The following is a 17615-nucleotide window of genomic DNA, read 5'->3' as shown; positions in this document are numbered from 1 at the left end:
ATTTAAAAACTGTTATCAAGAAATCTTTCCTCTTATCTAGTAAAAGGTTCTTAAAAATAGACATTTGTAATAAAAAAGCTATATGGACAAATTGCTTTAATACTACAGTTAACTTGAGATGTTACAGCTTGGAGAGTTATTGGAATTTGTTTTATACAAAACTTATATAAGATTTGGGGGTGATTTGTACAAGCAAATTGTGGGAATTCCCATGAGGGGGAATGCCAGCCTATTTATAGCTGACTTGTTTTTAATTCAACTAGAATATAAATATATGATGAATAAGAATAATCCAATTAATTTAAAACATGCTTTGTCAAATAATAAAAGATATTTAGATGATATTTTGGTCTTAAATTGTAAGGATTTCATTGATATTTCTAAAAATATATATCCACCAGAGCTTATTCTTGAGCCTAGTCATGGCGCTGGTCATGAAGATTATTTCATAGATTTAAATATTAATATTTGTGATAATAATAAATTAAGTATTAAAATGTATAATAAAACGGATGATTTTGATTTTGAAGTGATTAGTTTCCCATTCCCTGAAAGTAATAACACTCAAATATCACATATTCAGCGTTTTTCTCGCAGTTACTTCGTTATGCAAGGATTTGTAGTAATTATATTGATTTTAAAAATAGATGTAAAATCTTAAGCCAAAAATTGATATCAAGAGGTTTTTCTGCAAATAAATTAACTTGGCAATTTAAAAAATTTAGTTTTCATTATAACGAACTTTTATATAAATATCAAAAGAATTATCTAGAAATACTTAAAGAAATTTTCAACTAATTTCGGAGGTTCGAGAAATGTTGTGGCAGCGCCATTTATTTTGAATTGTGTTTCTAATTGAGCGGATTTTCTTAAAAATTAGCCACATGGTAAAGATGAATTCTATAATTGTTTAGTTCATTTAGGTTTTTTGCAATGTGTTAATATTTGTGATTTGGTAAAATTTATAATATTTAGTTTACCTATTGTTGCTAAAGGGAGGGATATATTAACAGGATAAGCTTGTTTTGGTTTTACTTGGTTGTTTTACATTTGCTGTTTTTTTTTCTTTCATAGGCATGTATTTTGGGGGTGATACCTGACGCGGGGATGCCATGGATATTCTGTGGTAGCCACAACACTGTGCTGGGTAGAGAATTTAGAGTGGCGAAACCCTATATAGGCCAGTGTATTCTCCTGATGAGCCCTTATGTTGGGTGTTGCCTCTGAATTATTTGTCTATATTATTTTTTCTATTGTTTGGTAAATGACGACTTATACTTATTGACGACGTGACTGCCTGTCCATGGATTATTCTTTATGGTTGATTGTGTGTGGCTATGCTGTTTGACCTATGTGACTGTATATATATATATATATATATATATATATATATATATATATATATATATATATATATATATATATATATATATAATATATACATATATATATATATATATATATATATATATATATATATATATATATAAATATATATATATATCATATATATATATATATATATATATATATATATATATATATTATATATACATATATATATATATGTATATATATATATATATATATATATATATATATATATATATATATATATATATATATATATATATATATTGAGATGGGTATTTGATCACAATGAAGAACCCGTTCCTTCCCCCCCCCCTTATTTCTTTCTGCAGATATTACTAGATCATTATTTGGTTGCATTTTGTTTTTTTCGTTAAGACTGTCAATACAGCTTTTAATATAAGAAAATAGAGGAGACCAACCTGAACAAGGTCATCTTGAACAACCTCTTGCAGCTCTCCTTCTTCCTTTTTTTCTTGGACGGCGTCAATTGATTGAATGTCTCCTTCGTTAATGGCATCTTTCTCTAGAATAATATTGCTTTGAGATACTGAAATACAGAAGCAAATCCTGACACCCAAGCCATGATTAATTGGACTCTTAGCAATATTCTCAGTGAGGATTTTGTACATATTCTAAAAAATATTGAAAATATCCTAGCAAAAATTATAAAAAAGATCTTGGTGGCAAGAAGGGCAAAATAGTAATAGAACAGGTAATAAAAAAAGTTGCAGCTACAATTTAGTACGTAAAAATCATACGGATTTTAATGAGGTGAAGGTAATCTCGTTTAAAGTTCACATGCTTTTGCTTGCAAGTTGATCTACGATTCGATCCAAGTGATTACGCATTTGTTGATTAGTTAACTCTTCTCCACAATACTAAGAATAGAATAAATTTTTTCATTAGAATAGCTGGAGCTAACATGAGCATGTCAGTGTAAAAAGACAATCAAAACAAGGATTAAGAACAAAAAAACAAATAAACAGCAACACAAAAATTTAAAGCAGTAGCAGTAGCAGCAATGTCAAGAGATTAAAATGAATCATAAATAAAATTTATATATGACAAGAGTCAGGCCAAACGGTTCATGATTATAATAGTGATCGTGTATTATGCAAATTACGTCAATAAAATATAAATGGATATAAAAAATACTTTATAGAAGGTAAGTCATGCACACATTTAAGTCAATTGTGCCCAACATAAAAATACATTCAAAACATTCACGGGCAAATCCCTGAAATAAACAATCTGAAACATTGAATATTAAATACTTCCTCAGGTGATACAATAAAAGTGCCTAGTAAAATAAGGGACAAAAGATTTACGATATATGTCGGTACTAGAGGTTGGGTAAGTCATTAATTAATTGTGGATATTTCTTTTTTATTTGTCGGAGTCTAGTGTCTAGTCCTTCGGTAGGGGGGCTCTCAAGGTAAGGTAAACGACGATGAGTTGGGGCGTTCACACAATCTAGTTTAACTAAAGCCTTAACTGTGTCGGCAAATAATGCATCAACAGAAGTCCCCACCCTTTTCTAAACGTTTAAGGATGGTGTCCAGCATTACACCCAAATAATGAACAGTGCTATTCCCGGAATTAAATCCAAGTTGTTGGGAATCTACCTTATCTTTAATATCTTCAAATGAACATTCAAAAATAAAACTTTCGAACACTGTCGAAATGGCCTGTGTTTTCGAAATTGCACTCATATAAGTATAATCCTTGGGGCCCTTACACTTGGGAATTGGAGCAACATTCGCCTGTTTAAAAATACTAGGGAAAGCACCATCAGTGAAATATTGGTTAAAAATTGCTGTTAAAGAAGTAAATAAAAGATCAGCACACTCAATGATTAATTTAATCGGCATATCATTTGGGTAACTAGGTTTACGAAAATCAAGTAACTTCAATGTTTTAGCAACTAAACTAATCTTTAGAAATGAAATATTTAAAGTAGTCATTAGATGGTAAGATTGTTATTCACGGATCAATTCCAAAAATTGATGCAAAAAATTACGAGCTTCATTAGGTAGCAATGGTTTATCATCTTCCATCTCTCACTTCAACTTTGGTCACTTTTTTACCGATAATGTTCAGAACCGTATCATGAATCTTCCTTGGGTTGGATTTATATATTTTGCTTATTATTTTAGGAACCATACTGCTTAAGCAAAAATCTTATTTTATACACAACTGCATTTTCTAACATTTTAAATTCTTCCTCGGATTCAAATAAATGCAATTCATTCCTCAATTTTATCAGATCTCGAATATATTGGGCAATCCATGGTTTCTCATTAGAATTCACACAATTTGTTTTATGTGGGAAAATTTCAGAGTATTTTTCAACAGTTCCTTACAAAATAAACTTGTGATGTGACAAATAAGCTTGAGCTACTTCACATTAAGTTGCTAAAGTAAGCCCCTGGCAGGCTAGGGCCGCACCACGGGCTCATCCGTCTTTTCGCTCAATTGTAGTTTTTGTATTTGTGTTTTTTTGTGTTTTTTATTTCCTTTCTGTTTTCTTTGTACGCCGTTTTGCTCTGTATTTCTTAGCGGGTTATAAATGTATTATTATTGTTATTATTATTACTGCTGTTCTAAGGAAGAATACGTAAAGATATTTAGGACATATAATCTGTATGACAGAATGCCGACTTCCTCTGACAGTCTACAATTCGAAATCAGACGGCAGAAGAAGACGAGGTCGTCCAAAGAACACATTGCAGTAAACTTTTGACTGAGATCTGAGGACGGCTGAGACTTCATTAGTACCTGAATGAGAAGACGCTATCTCTGCAGCCCCACAACGGGACGAATAGAAAGGCTTCGTTGACGCCGTATGTACCATAAATGGCTTTGGAGGGACTAAGGTCTAAGATAAAAGGGCATTGTTGATTACATGGTTCTTCTTGAAAAGTTTTCGTCGCTTTGTGAGTTTGGAGAAACTCACTATTGGTTCAAGTATCACCCGTTTGGAAGGTCCCAGTGTGTATCAGTTGGCATTTTCTTATCTGTACCGCCTTCTATATATAAAGTTGTCACAAGATCGGTACTTGGCTCCCTCTTGTTTTTTTTTACCTGTACTAATGAATTTTTTTATGGGCTTGCCCCAGGAATACATCCAGTCATTTTTGCTGATAACAGTAGTTTCTTTGTAACTGAAAATGATCTATACTTAGCTATCTCTAAAGCTTTGGATTTATTCGACAGACTTAATATGCTATAGTATGATGCTAAACAGCCAAAAAAGCAGAGTGATACATTTTAGAACATTATACTGAATACCCAAGCCTATTCTTACCGTCTATCTGTTATATGGAAGTGAAACCATACATCAGTCTATATATATTAAGTTCCTGGGTATAAATCTTGATTGCTTCCTGTTACTTCAAACTCATATAAACAATGTTTGCTCCCTCGGCCTTAGACAGTCATCAACGTTAAGTGGTTTAAAGCAACCTTTCGTCTTCCTCAACTTTACCCTTAGGTTAACCTCTGATCACACACAGACCTATCATCTCTAGAGCATCTAAATGCTAAGCATATTCCAAATTTAGCTTACTCGTGATACCAAAGAACTATATCATCATGCATTCACTCCCCTTTTACCTGGTTTTCATCATGAAAGGGGCCCCTCATCGCGTCTGTAATCTTCTCGGCAGGTATGGAAATAGTTACAAAGCTGCCAGAGCAGGATTTGACAGAATTCCAAAAGCTACCAAATCTGTCAACAAATTTCAAAATAATCCGAAAAATTCCACTATGCCATGAAAACTGCCTAGTAGCATTGCTACTATGCTACCCCATTATTTCCACGGCGGCTTCTCGGTATTTGGCCATGCCCAAAAATTCATCGACGACCACGCGAAAACCATCAATTTTAATTCAGTTCCACTTTGGAACTATATCCCAGTTGATATCTCTCTCTTATTCTTCTTTTAAAATTATATTTAGGAATAATCTTAATGCTTACGTTTCTCTTCCTTCATTAATTTTTTCTCAATATTCTAATATTGCACAAGTTGTCTCTGTTTTTCTTTGCCTGTTCAGTTTATGTTTTCTTTCACTTTTTCTATCATGTTCTTCTCTTAGCAGTGAATCTCCCTATATCTGAGTGTATATTCTCTTTTCCTATTCTTTTTTTTAGGGGGGGGGGGTGATCGTGTAATTTGGTGCATTGTATATTGTATTTGTGGTTCTAAGCTTCTTGGGGCGAATGACTATTCAATTGACATTGTAATTTTACGAGACTATAATTTTATTAATTGATTGAAATTGTAATTTTATTGATTGACATTGGAATTTTATTGAGTTGACATTTAGACTATGAAGACTTAGTGACATTTCACAGTAGACTTGGTGAGAAAGCAGCAAGCTCAGTGCCTGTGCAATTATATATATGAAATACCTCAAACGCCACTATTATTTCTATGCAAAGAAATATACTTGAGTCATATTTCAAAAGCCTGAACTATTATGTTATATTAGTGCTTAATTTTATTGGTAGCAATAGAAAATGACTTTCTTATCTGTATAGCAAGTTCCAGAATTAGCAGAAAATCGAAAACAAACTACTTGAGCGGAAAGTAGTAGATCACGTCGGTTCATAGGGGGTTCAACACGAAATCATACCTTACTTTAGACCTTAGATCTTCTTGTTCCTCCAGAGCTACCCAAGGCGTCTAAGAAGAGTCTCCAATCGTCTCTGTAACTAGCGGCAGCGACAGTGTTCCCACCCTGGTTGTAGGGAGGTATGAAGTTGACGCAGGTCGCTGTTGGAGGTACGACGGATTTTGTTTTTGGGTTGTCCTCTGTGGCGGGTGCCTTCGGGTGGCCAAAAGAATACTTGCTTAGGGATTCTGGTGTCGTAAATGCGTGGTACATGACCTAGGTAATGTTCCTTATATGTGCATTTATGACTGTCTGGGTACAGTGAATACCAAGCAGCCTCCGGAGACAAGCGTTCTCAAAGGAAAGAATTCTCCTCTCGGTCTTGGTTGAGATACCAAATTTCCGATGCTTAGAGGAGGACAGGCAGGACGCTACTGTTGAACAGGCGGAGTCTGAGCCGGAGGGAGAAAGTATTCGATCCCCATACTTTATTAAGCCAGTTGGAGGTGTTGTTAGCCTGACCAATTCGGACAATGACTTTTTTGGCTTGGGCTCTGGATTTTCGATGGTGCTGCTAAGGTATTTTGAAGTTGACCACCTGTTCTACATCGTTGTCACCGCATTTGATTGTCATAGGTGAGTAGCTTGTCGCCATTCCTTTGGTTTTACTGGCATTGGCATTAAGCCCGAATCCACCTGCTTATTGTTGAATATTCAGAAGACTCCTGAAGTCGTGGTTTGCAGGTTTCAAGTAAACAGAAAATAGAAAAAAAAATAGAAAAAAAACAGAAAACAGAAAAAAACACAAACAGAAAAAAAAAATTTGGCAACAAATTTTCCATTTCCCTGTTAATAGTTAACAATGACTGCTCTTCTCATAATGTTCGTTAATTTCTTCTGAACAACCTTCAGTAATAATCTTTCTTAAATTGAAAAAAACACTTTAATTACATTTTTAAACCTCTGATAGTAGAAAATATCTCTTGTTTTATAATTGGTTTGACAATCCTCCTAGCTTCTTTTACCTATTTAGTGCCATATACTTAATTTTTATTTGAGCCGCGTTCCACTCAGAAATGGAAATTTAAAAGTGACCATTGCTACAACAACTAGAGACATTCTACAAATATTTCATACATACCATCATCCTATACATAACAGACATTCCATATGAAGATTATAATGATTTTTTCTTTCGATGGACGTACACCTGATTCTTCCTCCTATTTTGTCTTATTTGAGATTTTTGAGAAACATTGGAACAAAAAGGCATCTTTTTCAAGAGCTATGTGCTACAGTATTACCTTGGATTGCTGAGAGAAACCGTTAATGATTGGTTCTTTAAAAAAAAAAATATGTTTGCATTTATTTAGTCTAATTAATTTTTTCTGTTATTTTTTAAATCGTTTCCTATTTGCAAAAAAGATTGAAATAAACGCGCACCTGCAGCAAGAAGCTTTTCTTTTATTCGTTGTTCTCTCTCATCTAAAATTTTTGCTTTGGCTTCGTCCTTTTCTCGCTGCAACTCCTTTTCTCTAGAAAAAAAAATCGAAAACATTTGCAAAACACATTTTCAGAACTCAAAAACGATGTACAGACCAAACATATTTCCAGGAGAGGCCAATGGATATTTCCAGATAACACTTAAGCCCAAATACTTCTTCTCTTCTCAATGTTTTGTCACAACATTTGTTTGCCTCTCTCCTCTTATTTAGCAATTTTACATTTTTTAGATCGTTTTCAACCCGCTTTTTTATGCCCCCTCCCTATTAACAACTGCATTTTCATATACAATAAAACATAGAAGAATAATATGTTGAATATCCCTTTTTTATAATCATAACGGTGTCATGTACCAGTGTAAAAGAGTGCATAAACTGAAGTCATCTCATCGTATTGAACTGGTTACGAACTAAGTAAGGAGTGACTCGGCTCAAAAGCAACCAAAACGCTAAAAAACAAAGTTTTGATACCAGTAGTTTTGATACCAAAAAACTCATAGAATATCTATGAAAATCACACCATCAGATTCAGCGTATCAGAGTAACCTTCTGTAGAGGTTTCAAGCTCCAATCTTCAAAAATGTGGATTTTTGTATTTTTTGCCAGAAGAAAGATAACGGATGTGTGTTTGTTTGTTTCTTTTTCAAAGGATGATCATATAGACCCAGTGGTCCTAGATTGTCGCGAGAGGGCTTATTCAAAAAAAAATTAAAAGTTCTAATGCCCTTTTTAAGTGACCAAAGAAACTGGAGGGCAAATAGGCCCCCTCCCATGCTCATTTTTTCCCAAAGTCATTGGACCAAAATTTAGAGATAGCCATTTTGTTGAGCATAGTCGAAAAATTTAATAACTATGCCTTTGAGGACGAATTAATCCCCAGAGTCCTCGGGGGAAGGGCTACAGGGTAGAATTTTTTGGCAAGGCAAGAATAGATCTCGCTTTGCAAAACAAAGAGAACAATAAAGAAATAAATGCGCAAATGAATCGCCGCAGGCCCATGCTGGTAGACTAAATTGCCTTTGTTATAGACTTTGAATTGACTTGTTCTAGCGAATGGATACCCACAGGACCACGATGATAGACTAAACCACCTTCGTGAAGCTCAAAGAAAGACACAAGCGAATGAATCGTAACCAAATGCTGATACTCAAATGCGAACACCTATAAATAACGGAGCTGCATCTTTCTTAGCTGAAAATGGCAATTTGCAACAATGAAACTTAGACATCATTGAAATAATATCTTGATATTTGAACATTCAGTGTCCCTTGACTATAATGATAACTGGTTATGTCAGAGAAATTTGCCTACGTCAAGCTCTATATCATATGATATGCTATATATGATATGCTCTATATCGTTATTATCATTATACTATATGATATGCTCTATATCAGTCAATCCAGAAGAATTGAATCATGAAACTAATAAATTTTGCAAAAAATTTGACTTTTCAAACAACAGTTCTCACCAATCTGGTAGTTAAACGTCAACAGGTAGATCTCAAGCCATCGTATCTGCCTCAAGAAGTAATTGATACTAGTTCTTTTCTGCAAATAAACATTGTAAGACCAGACGTAAAGCAATGAGCCTTCTAAAGCTTACTGGAATAAATGGGACCCAGCTCCTGATTCAGACAAATAAATTTTTGAGACAGTCTGAGCATAGACTTTAGTCTCAAGTAATTGCCTTTACAAAAGTTGTTACATTTAGTTGGTTTATTGAGAATAACTCTTTATATTAGGATGTCATAATTAATCATTCCACCAGAATGGATTCACAGGACATCATTCATGTCATTTGATTAGTCAAGCAAAACAAACAAGAAAAAAATGCGCAGAGCATACGGTCCAATAAAAAGTGTATCTGGGGAACCAAGTCAAAAACGAAACGTCCACCACTGGATATGCAGCAGTTTAATGCTTTGCAATGCCACTTTTAAATATTACATGAACATCTTTAGTCTGTCCTACTGAATGGATTTCAAGCATTTTAAATGAAAATATAATTTCTAGAAACAACATTCATGCTGATACTCAAATGCGAACACCTATAAATAACGGAGCTGCATCTTTCTTAGCTGAAAATGGCAATTTGCAACAATGAAACTTAGACATCATTGAAATAATATCTTGATATTTGAACATTCAGTGTCCCTTGACTATAATGATAACTGGTTATGTCAGAGAAATTTGGTTAGTGCACTTTATGGTACAAGGCATTCCGTAGACCTAGTACATGAGAGACAACTTTGTTAAACCTCTTCTTAAAGTAACAAATTTAAAAAACTTTTCCCACCAAACAAGTTTTTCAAAGAAAAGTGAAGAGCTCCATTAAGCCAAAAATGAGCAAAAATAAAGTAAAGTAAATAATCTTGCAAACGTAAAACTACCATAAATTACTATCAATAAATAAATGAAATTCAAAACGAACAGGAAATAAATAGCCGAGTCAAATTCAAAACGAGCAAAAATAAACATGAGTAGGACTGATAACCCCCATGTCTTTTCAAGACCAATAGCGCTTTACTAAAAAAAAATAAATAAAAGCACAAATGACAGTGGATTGTCAGTTTAATTGACATATACTGATATTTGTTCCTTAAAGTTTTAACAATTTTTTATTTTAAACGTATTTTGTTTTCCTTAGCAAATTGTGTTCTAGTCTTGAGAAGGCATGGGGGTTATCAGCCTACTCATGTTAATTTTTGCTCCTTTTGAGTTTGACTCGGATATTTATTGTAATATCTGTTCGTTGTGAGTTTCATTTATTTATTGGTAGTGATCTGTGGTAGTTTTACGCTTGGAAAAATATTTGACTTTATTTTTTCTCATTCTTGGCTTAATGGAGCTCTTTGCTTTCTTTTTTTTTTTGAAAAACTTGTTTTGTGGAAAAAGTTTTCTAGATTGATTTCTGTTCGTTTTTATTGAAATTGTCTTTTTCGTGGAAAAAATCATATTTTATATATTTTCAATTTTTTCTTAAAAATCCATAGTATAGGTTGCTATTTGTATATTGAAGAAACTTTTTCAGTAAGATTTAATCCTGACGCAAACAGTATTTTTGAATTTAATTTAATAGCTTCTGTAGTTTACCAGAAAAAAAATTAATATCATTCCCAAAAGATTCTATCTATGCTCTTTGACAACTTTAATACACTTACACATTTAATTTTTTTTAGATTGCGAGAACAGAAGTAGTAATAGTAGTATCCCCAAAAGTTTCGACTTAATACCCAAAGTCGTTCTCAATGTATTGCTGAGGCATGTTATTGACAACCATAAGAACAATGCCTTTTGATTTATTTCAAAGCAACGTTTAGTCTTAAAGCATAAAAGCCCAATTGCATAATTTAGGGGGGAGTTGACATGCCTAATATCCCTAAAGACATAGCTGCTGGACAGTCCTACTATGCTGAACAAAATGGCTGTCTAAAAATTTTGGCAGGATGTGTTGGAAAATGAATCGGCTTGAGAGAAGGGCTGCTTGTTCTCCAATCTCTTGTTACTCTTAAAAAGGGCACTATACCTTTTAATTTTGAATTGAATTACCTCCTTTAAAAGTTAAAATGACATTTCTAGTTACTATAGAATGGTGCTGCCTATGATATTACTTATATGCCCTTTTGAAAACCTGTATGTATACATTTTTTCCCTTTAACTGAAACTCCTAAACGTCAAGGAGGCACACTCGTGCCTCTATAAAGAGGCGACACACGACAATGTTAAGCGATCTTCGGTTCCAGTGGTCGCAGAGGGATCGGGAGGGATGCATTTCGTAGCCCGAGCTCCAACTAAGAAACCTGCAAAATTTCATCCCCCTCCAACTTTTCCTTCATGGGGAAAATCTGGCCGAAAGTTTCGACCCGTCAACCCCAGCCCCCCTTTAACGTTGTCCGATCGGGCTGAAATTCACAAGTTAAGGTCCCCTAGGGCCCAGGAGCTTATCCGCGAAATTTCAGCTCGATCCGATAACTCCTTCCCTGTTTTCCAGAAACCACGCATAGCCACTTAAAATTCATTTTCTTTTTTTTCCTAGACGCCTACAGGTCACATCCGACATCGGATCTGGGTGTACGAAGACTCATTCGATGTGGAATTCTCCGAGTAAGTGCCCTTGAAAGTTTCGTAGGAAAATCTTAACCCCCCGAAAGTTTCGACCCCCTAACCCCACCCCCCTTTTAACGTTGTCCGATTGGGCTGAAATTCACAAGTTAAGGTCCCTTACGGCCCAGGAGCTTATCCGCGAAATTTCAGCTCGATCCGATAACTCCTTCCCTGTTTTCCAGAAACCACGCATTAGCTACTTAATTAACGTCTCCATAAGAGCCCATGTTAATTTGAAATTTTTAAAATTTATTGAAAAGTTATATTTACACACATGCAAGTGATTAGCTCAGTCGGTAGAGCGTGGGACTTTAAATCCTCTGGTCAAGGGTTCAAGTCCCTTACGGGCGGTTTTTTTTTCACAATATCAAAATAAAAGTGTATAATTTTGATAACACCTGGACAGCTTATCAATTGAGAGATAACAGAATATTAGCTTCTTATGAGCTAAAGAAACATTTTGGTCATTCTATCTATTTTTTTCTATTTTATACAATGATTTAATGTCCCTTCATTTCAATGTCCCTTCGTTGTCAAACACCTTTGGTCCTTAGTTTTATCGATTATGAGCAAGCTTTCGATTCTGTTGATAGAACAGCGTTAACAAAGGTCTTATCGTTATATGGTATACCAGAAAAATACATTAAAGTGATTTGCGCTATGTACGAGAATAATACTGCTGCGGTTAAGGTAGGAAATGAGGTTAGCAACTGGTTTTGTATTAAATCAGGAGTTAAGCAGGGTTGTGTTCTATCCCCCTTTATATGGATCATTTTGATGGACTTCGTCTTAAGGAGCACAGGAAAGGCAATTGGAGACCATGGAATCAAATGGGGAGGAAGAACGCTCCTGGACTTAGATTATGCTGATGATTTAAGCATATTAGATGAAAGTGTGAGCAAAATCAATGAATTTTTAGAGGTTTTACGAGTTCAGGGTGCTAAAATAGGCTTGAAAATTAATGTTAAGAAGACTAAGTCACTAAGGTTAGGAATAAGTGAAGATGAACAGGTGACCTTAGGTAACGAAAAGATTGATCAGGTTGGGAGCTTCAGTTACCTTGGTAGTATTATTAGTAAAGATGGTGGGAGCAGTGAAGATGTTAAAAGTAGAATAGCTAAAGCTCAGGGTGTTTTTTCACAGTTAAAAAAAGTTTGGAAGAATAGAAAGATAAGCCTACAAACCAAGATTAGAATATTGGAAGCTACAGTGATGACAGTGGTCAAATATGGCTCTGAAGCATGGACACTCCGAAAAGCAGATGAAAATTTACTAGATGTTTTACAGAGAAATTGCCTACGGATTGTTCTGGGTACCCGGCTGACTGACCGTATTTCAAACAGTAGGTTGTACGAAAAGTGTGGTTCAATCCCGCTTTCTGGGGCTATAATGAAAGAAAGGTTGAGATGGCTAGGCCACGTTCTACGGATGAAGGATGACAGATTACCGAAGATTGTCCTTTTTGGCCAACCGTCTGGGGCTACACGGAAAGCAGGTCGTCCTTGTCTGGGTTGGAAGGATGTCATAAATAAGGATTTAAAGGAAATGGGAACTTCCTGGGAGGGTGTAAAGAGGGAGGCTTTAAATAGATTAGGTTGGAGGAGGAGCGTGCGTAGCTGTGTTGGCCTCAGGCGGCTTGGTGCTGCAGTGAGTTATTAGTAGTAGTAGTAGTATTTAAAAGCGGGGGGGGCGGCAGCCACCCAAGTTCCTCTCCTAATTCCTGTACGAGGAGTACAGGAATTATTAAATTACATCCACCATGGATTGTAGAAAAACGTACAGAAATAATATGAAAAAAAACTTCGTTTTCTTAAAGAGTTAAAGAGGCTGCGTCCCAAAGTCGAACCTTAAAACGTACAGGAATTAGAAGAGGCAGTTGGGGGGCTGCCGCCCCCCGAACCCCCAGCTTTTAAAGACTCTTTTGTACAGGTTTTTTGTTTTTTTGCTAACCCCCCGCTCTTGGCTTCGGAAAGGCCCTCTTTTAATTAACAAAAAATTGAAATGAATGAATAATGGAATAACTTCGAAAAATGTTAAACACAAGAGGACAGGAGAACCATTGCGCCGAAACTAGTAATTAGTGACAATGAAGTCCCCCCACAGAAAAAAACTGTACAAAAGAGTCTTTAAAAGCTGGGGGTTTGGGGGGCGGCAGCCCCCCAACTGCCTCTTCTAATTCCTGTACGTTTTAAGGTTCGACTTTGGGACGCAGCCTCTTTAACTCTTTAAGAAAACGAAGTTTTTTTCATATTATTTCCTAAAGGATTCATCTTAATACCTTTAGCAACATTAGTTACATTAACCGTAGCGGCAGTAGTGCCTTCTGGCTAGTTCGAAATCCCCCACAACTTACCCTTAAAGGTCTAAATTAATAATATAAGTTGTTCCTCGGATATTGCTTCGTCACCTTTTTGAAAGTCCACATGCTCATAGTTTGTTTTGATTTAATTCAACACCCACCAAAATATTACTTAAAAGCTTCACCTTAATACCTTTAGCTTGCGCACTAGCGATAGTTGTAGCAGCATTAGTAGCAGTATGCGCATAGTATCTTTGGTTTCTTCAACATCCCCATCAGCACACACAGAAAGTTCTAGCTTAATACATGTCATCAACTACTCCTTAAGCATTTCTGAAGCATTCGCGTGACAACCTGCATAGGCATAGTGTGTTTCAATTTAGTTCCATATACTTTCTACACACCCCAACTTTTTCGCCTTAATGTCCTTAGTTATAATAGCAGTAGTAGTGGCTGTAGAATCAATTGTAGGTGCCTAAGCTTTAGTGGCAGTAGTAGTAATAGAAGTAGTAATAATAGCAACAGTAGCAGTAATAAGAGTAGAAGCAGTAGCACTAGGATGCAAATATTTTTTTTTGGTTAGGTCAACATCCCTCATAAACAAGCCCTGTTAGTTTCAACTGCACAAGCTAAACTGTTCCTAAGATATCGCTGTCACACCCTTTTGACAACCTGCATACAGAAGGTGTGTTCTGAAAAAGTTCATCTTCCCCCCTCAAAATTTCACCTTCGTGCCCTTAGACACATTGTAATAATAGTCACAGTAGTAGTATTGATATTACTAGCAATAGTATTGAATAGAGGTAGTACTACTAGCAGCAGTAGTATTAACCTATTGCCTTTTGGTCAGTAGGACATCCCTCTCATCAAGTCCTGAAAGTTTCAACTCAACACAAATAATCATTGCTATGACATTGCTGATATGTCCTTTTGATATACTGTATGTTCATATACTTCTTGAAATTTTCATCTCAGTGCTCTTAGCCCTACAAGTAGTTGCAATAGGAATAGTAGTAATAGAAGTAAATGTAACAGTAACAGTAGTATTGGCAGTAATATGCGCATACTGCCTTTTATTGAGATGATCTTCCCCTTTAAGCATTCTCTGAAAAACTTCCGACTTCCAATTAAATGAGCTCCATCTGATCCGAAGTTTACAAATTTCACATTCCATAAAAACCCTATATGCCCTTGGGGCACAACTTACAACCCTTACCCCCAGGCTCTGTGGGATTCTGTCCATCCTAAAGGCCTTATTACATGATCTTTGTACTATTATTGAACAGATAATTATCTCAAAATTTGTATCGGATGCATTTGCAGCAAATAAAACGTAGAGGGGTCTGCCCCCGATCACTTTGACTATTGAAAGGGAGCTAGAACATCTGATTTCTAATCAAATGATCCACTCCAGAGTTTATACGACCATTGTTTCCATTAAAACCTTATTTGCCATCGGGAAATAATTTATAACCCTTACACTGAGGGCTCTGGGAGGAGGTCATTGTCAAAAATATAATTTCCTGACCTTTCAACCATGCCAAACAAAATGGCTATCTTATATTAGATGTGTTTTTGGGATTGACGGGCGAGGGGAGGGAGAGAGCTTGTTGCCCTTCAACCACTTTTGACTATTAAAAAAGACCCTTTCAATTTCCAATTGAATAAGTCTTGAAGTTTCAATGCCAACAAGTGACCATCTCAAAATTTCTGTTAGATGCATTTAGGAAAAATACGAGGTTTGGAGGGGGGATATCTGCCCTCCGATCACTTTGAATCTTAAAAAAGGTAATGAAACTTCTGATTACCAATCCCCAGTGCCCCTTGCCTCGAGAGCAGCGGGGAGGTTGTCATCCTCAAAGACATAATTTCTGGACCTTTTAACTGCACTGAACAAAATAGCTATCTCAAAATTTTAATTGGATGTGTTTTGGGAAATGGTGGGCGTGTGAGTCCCCATCCAATCACTTTTGACTATTAAAAGGGGTACTAGCCCCTTTAATTTCCAATCGAATGAGCCTTTTTGAAGTTTCTGCAACAACAAATGACCATCTCAAAATTTCTATAAGTTGCATTTCGAGAAAATACAAGGTGTGGGGGGAGGTGTATCAACCCCCGCTCACTCTGAATCTTGAAAAGGGCACTAGAGCTTCTGACTACCAATCCAATGAGCTAAAGTTTACACGATCACCTTTCTATATAAACATTATATATCCCGAGGCATAACTTACAGCCCTTCCCCTGAGGGTTGTGGGGGGGGGTGTAATCCTCAAAGACACAATTTCCAGATCTTTAACTACGCTGCAAAAGATGGCTACTTTAAAATTTTGATTGAATGTGTTTGAGGAAATGGTGGAAACCTGGGAGGGGCGTTAATGGCCCTTCAGTCACTTTCAACAGCTAAAGGGCACTTTTCCAATCGAATGAACCCTTTTCGAAGTTTCTACGACAACTCCTTTGATACGAAGTGCCCTGGTCTAAAACCATAAAATCAACAAATATGAAATAAATAAATAACGCATTGTGCCCACATTGCTCTTTACTTAGGCAGGGCTATTGCACTGCCTACAACTGCATGTTGAACGAAACTCTCTTTCAAAAGCTCCTGGCGGTGATTCCCCAGAAGTGGGTTGTCCTGACGAGCAGCACTATGACATGAATACCTTATTGGCATATCTTTGCCAGATATGAGCTTCAACAGTTCCTTCTAGGGAAGGTAGGATAGATACCCGTAAAGCGACAGCATAGACACAACATTGATATATTCCCATATTGACTGATAGGAATTGATAACATAACTATCAGAGGTTGTTGATAGCTTGATTTTGGATTTACTGGAGAGGAGAAATATTTGTCTTTGGGGAACTAGCAAAAACGGTGACAAATATACTCAATAGCAGGCCTAATACAATGTGGGAACAGGAAAATTAACTCACTCTCATATAATTCTTTGTTGGAGAAACTTTCTTATTTTAATTGCACTCCTTGTATTCTGAGTAAATAAGTGAGATTTTTACATTCGGTAAGAGTTTAATATTTTAAACTTGCATCTTAGCCTTATTAAACTTACATTTTATTGAACTATTAGCCTTATTAAATTTGCATCTTCCATCTCAGCACCCTTGCATGTACTTTTTCCTCCCAAAGTTGTCTGAGGCATGGGCCTCACATGTCCCCAATAAATCACCTATCACTTGTATTAGGCCAACTAGCACAAAAATAAAACCCCTGAAAAGTAGAACTTAGGAACAAATTAAACAGTCTTGAAATTGGCATTTGCTGCCCACTCTTTTAAGCAGTCTCCATAAATTAAGAAATGTGAATAGATACATTATTTTTCAATGACAAACTATACATGGTGTAGTCCCAAGCACGTGTTTAGTGATATGGTGCAACTAGCATATATTCCATTTAAATTAGTGAAAAATCGATTAACTAAGCAAAACTTTTGTTGCTAGCAATATTTTTACTTTTCAGTGAAATCCAAATCTCAGTTTACAAGTTTTGAGGGGGAGGTGATAAAACACTTAAATATGGTGATCTGTGTTTGTTTTAAGTTCAATATAAAAGTTCATTTTAATTTCCATTCACTTTAGGTCTCATTTCATCATTTATGCTAATTTGGCTATGTTTTAAGTTGGATATCTTTTACAAGCTAAAATGATTTTAATTATGTTTCTAGTTCACTCTTTATTTCTGTGGTATTCTATATTTTTT

At 35.6% G+C, this 17615-nt stretch overlaps 1 protein-coding gene across 1 annotated transcript in view; it reads right to left on the bottom strand.

Annotated features, from left to right (window-relative positions):
* Positions 1-17615, bottom strand: part of LOC136029008 (bromodomain-containing protein 8-like) — a 72127-nt gene that overhangs the window by 49709 nt on the left and 4803 nt on the right. The window contains exons 3-4 of the mRNA XM_065707021.1: positions 7435-7526; positions 1794-1897 (exon numbers count right to left, since the gene is read on the bottom strand). Coding sequence (XP_065563093.1) covers positions 1794-1897; positions 7435-7526 — 196 coding nt within the window. The remainder of the gene's footprint in view (positions 1-1793; positions 1898-7434; positions 7527-17615) is intronic.

The sequence above is a fragment of the Artemia franciscana genome, chromosome 1 (genome assembly GCF_032884065.1).
Source record: "Artemia franciscana chromosome 1, ASM3288406v1, whole genome shotgun sequence".
NCBI classification, from domain to species: domain Eukaryota; kingdom Metazoa; phylum Arthropoda; class Branchiopoda; order Anostraca; family Artemiidae; genus Artemia; species Artemia franciscana.
This window is presented reverse-complemented; position numbering and strand designations above follow the sequence as displayed.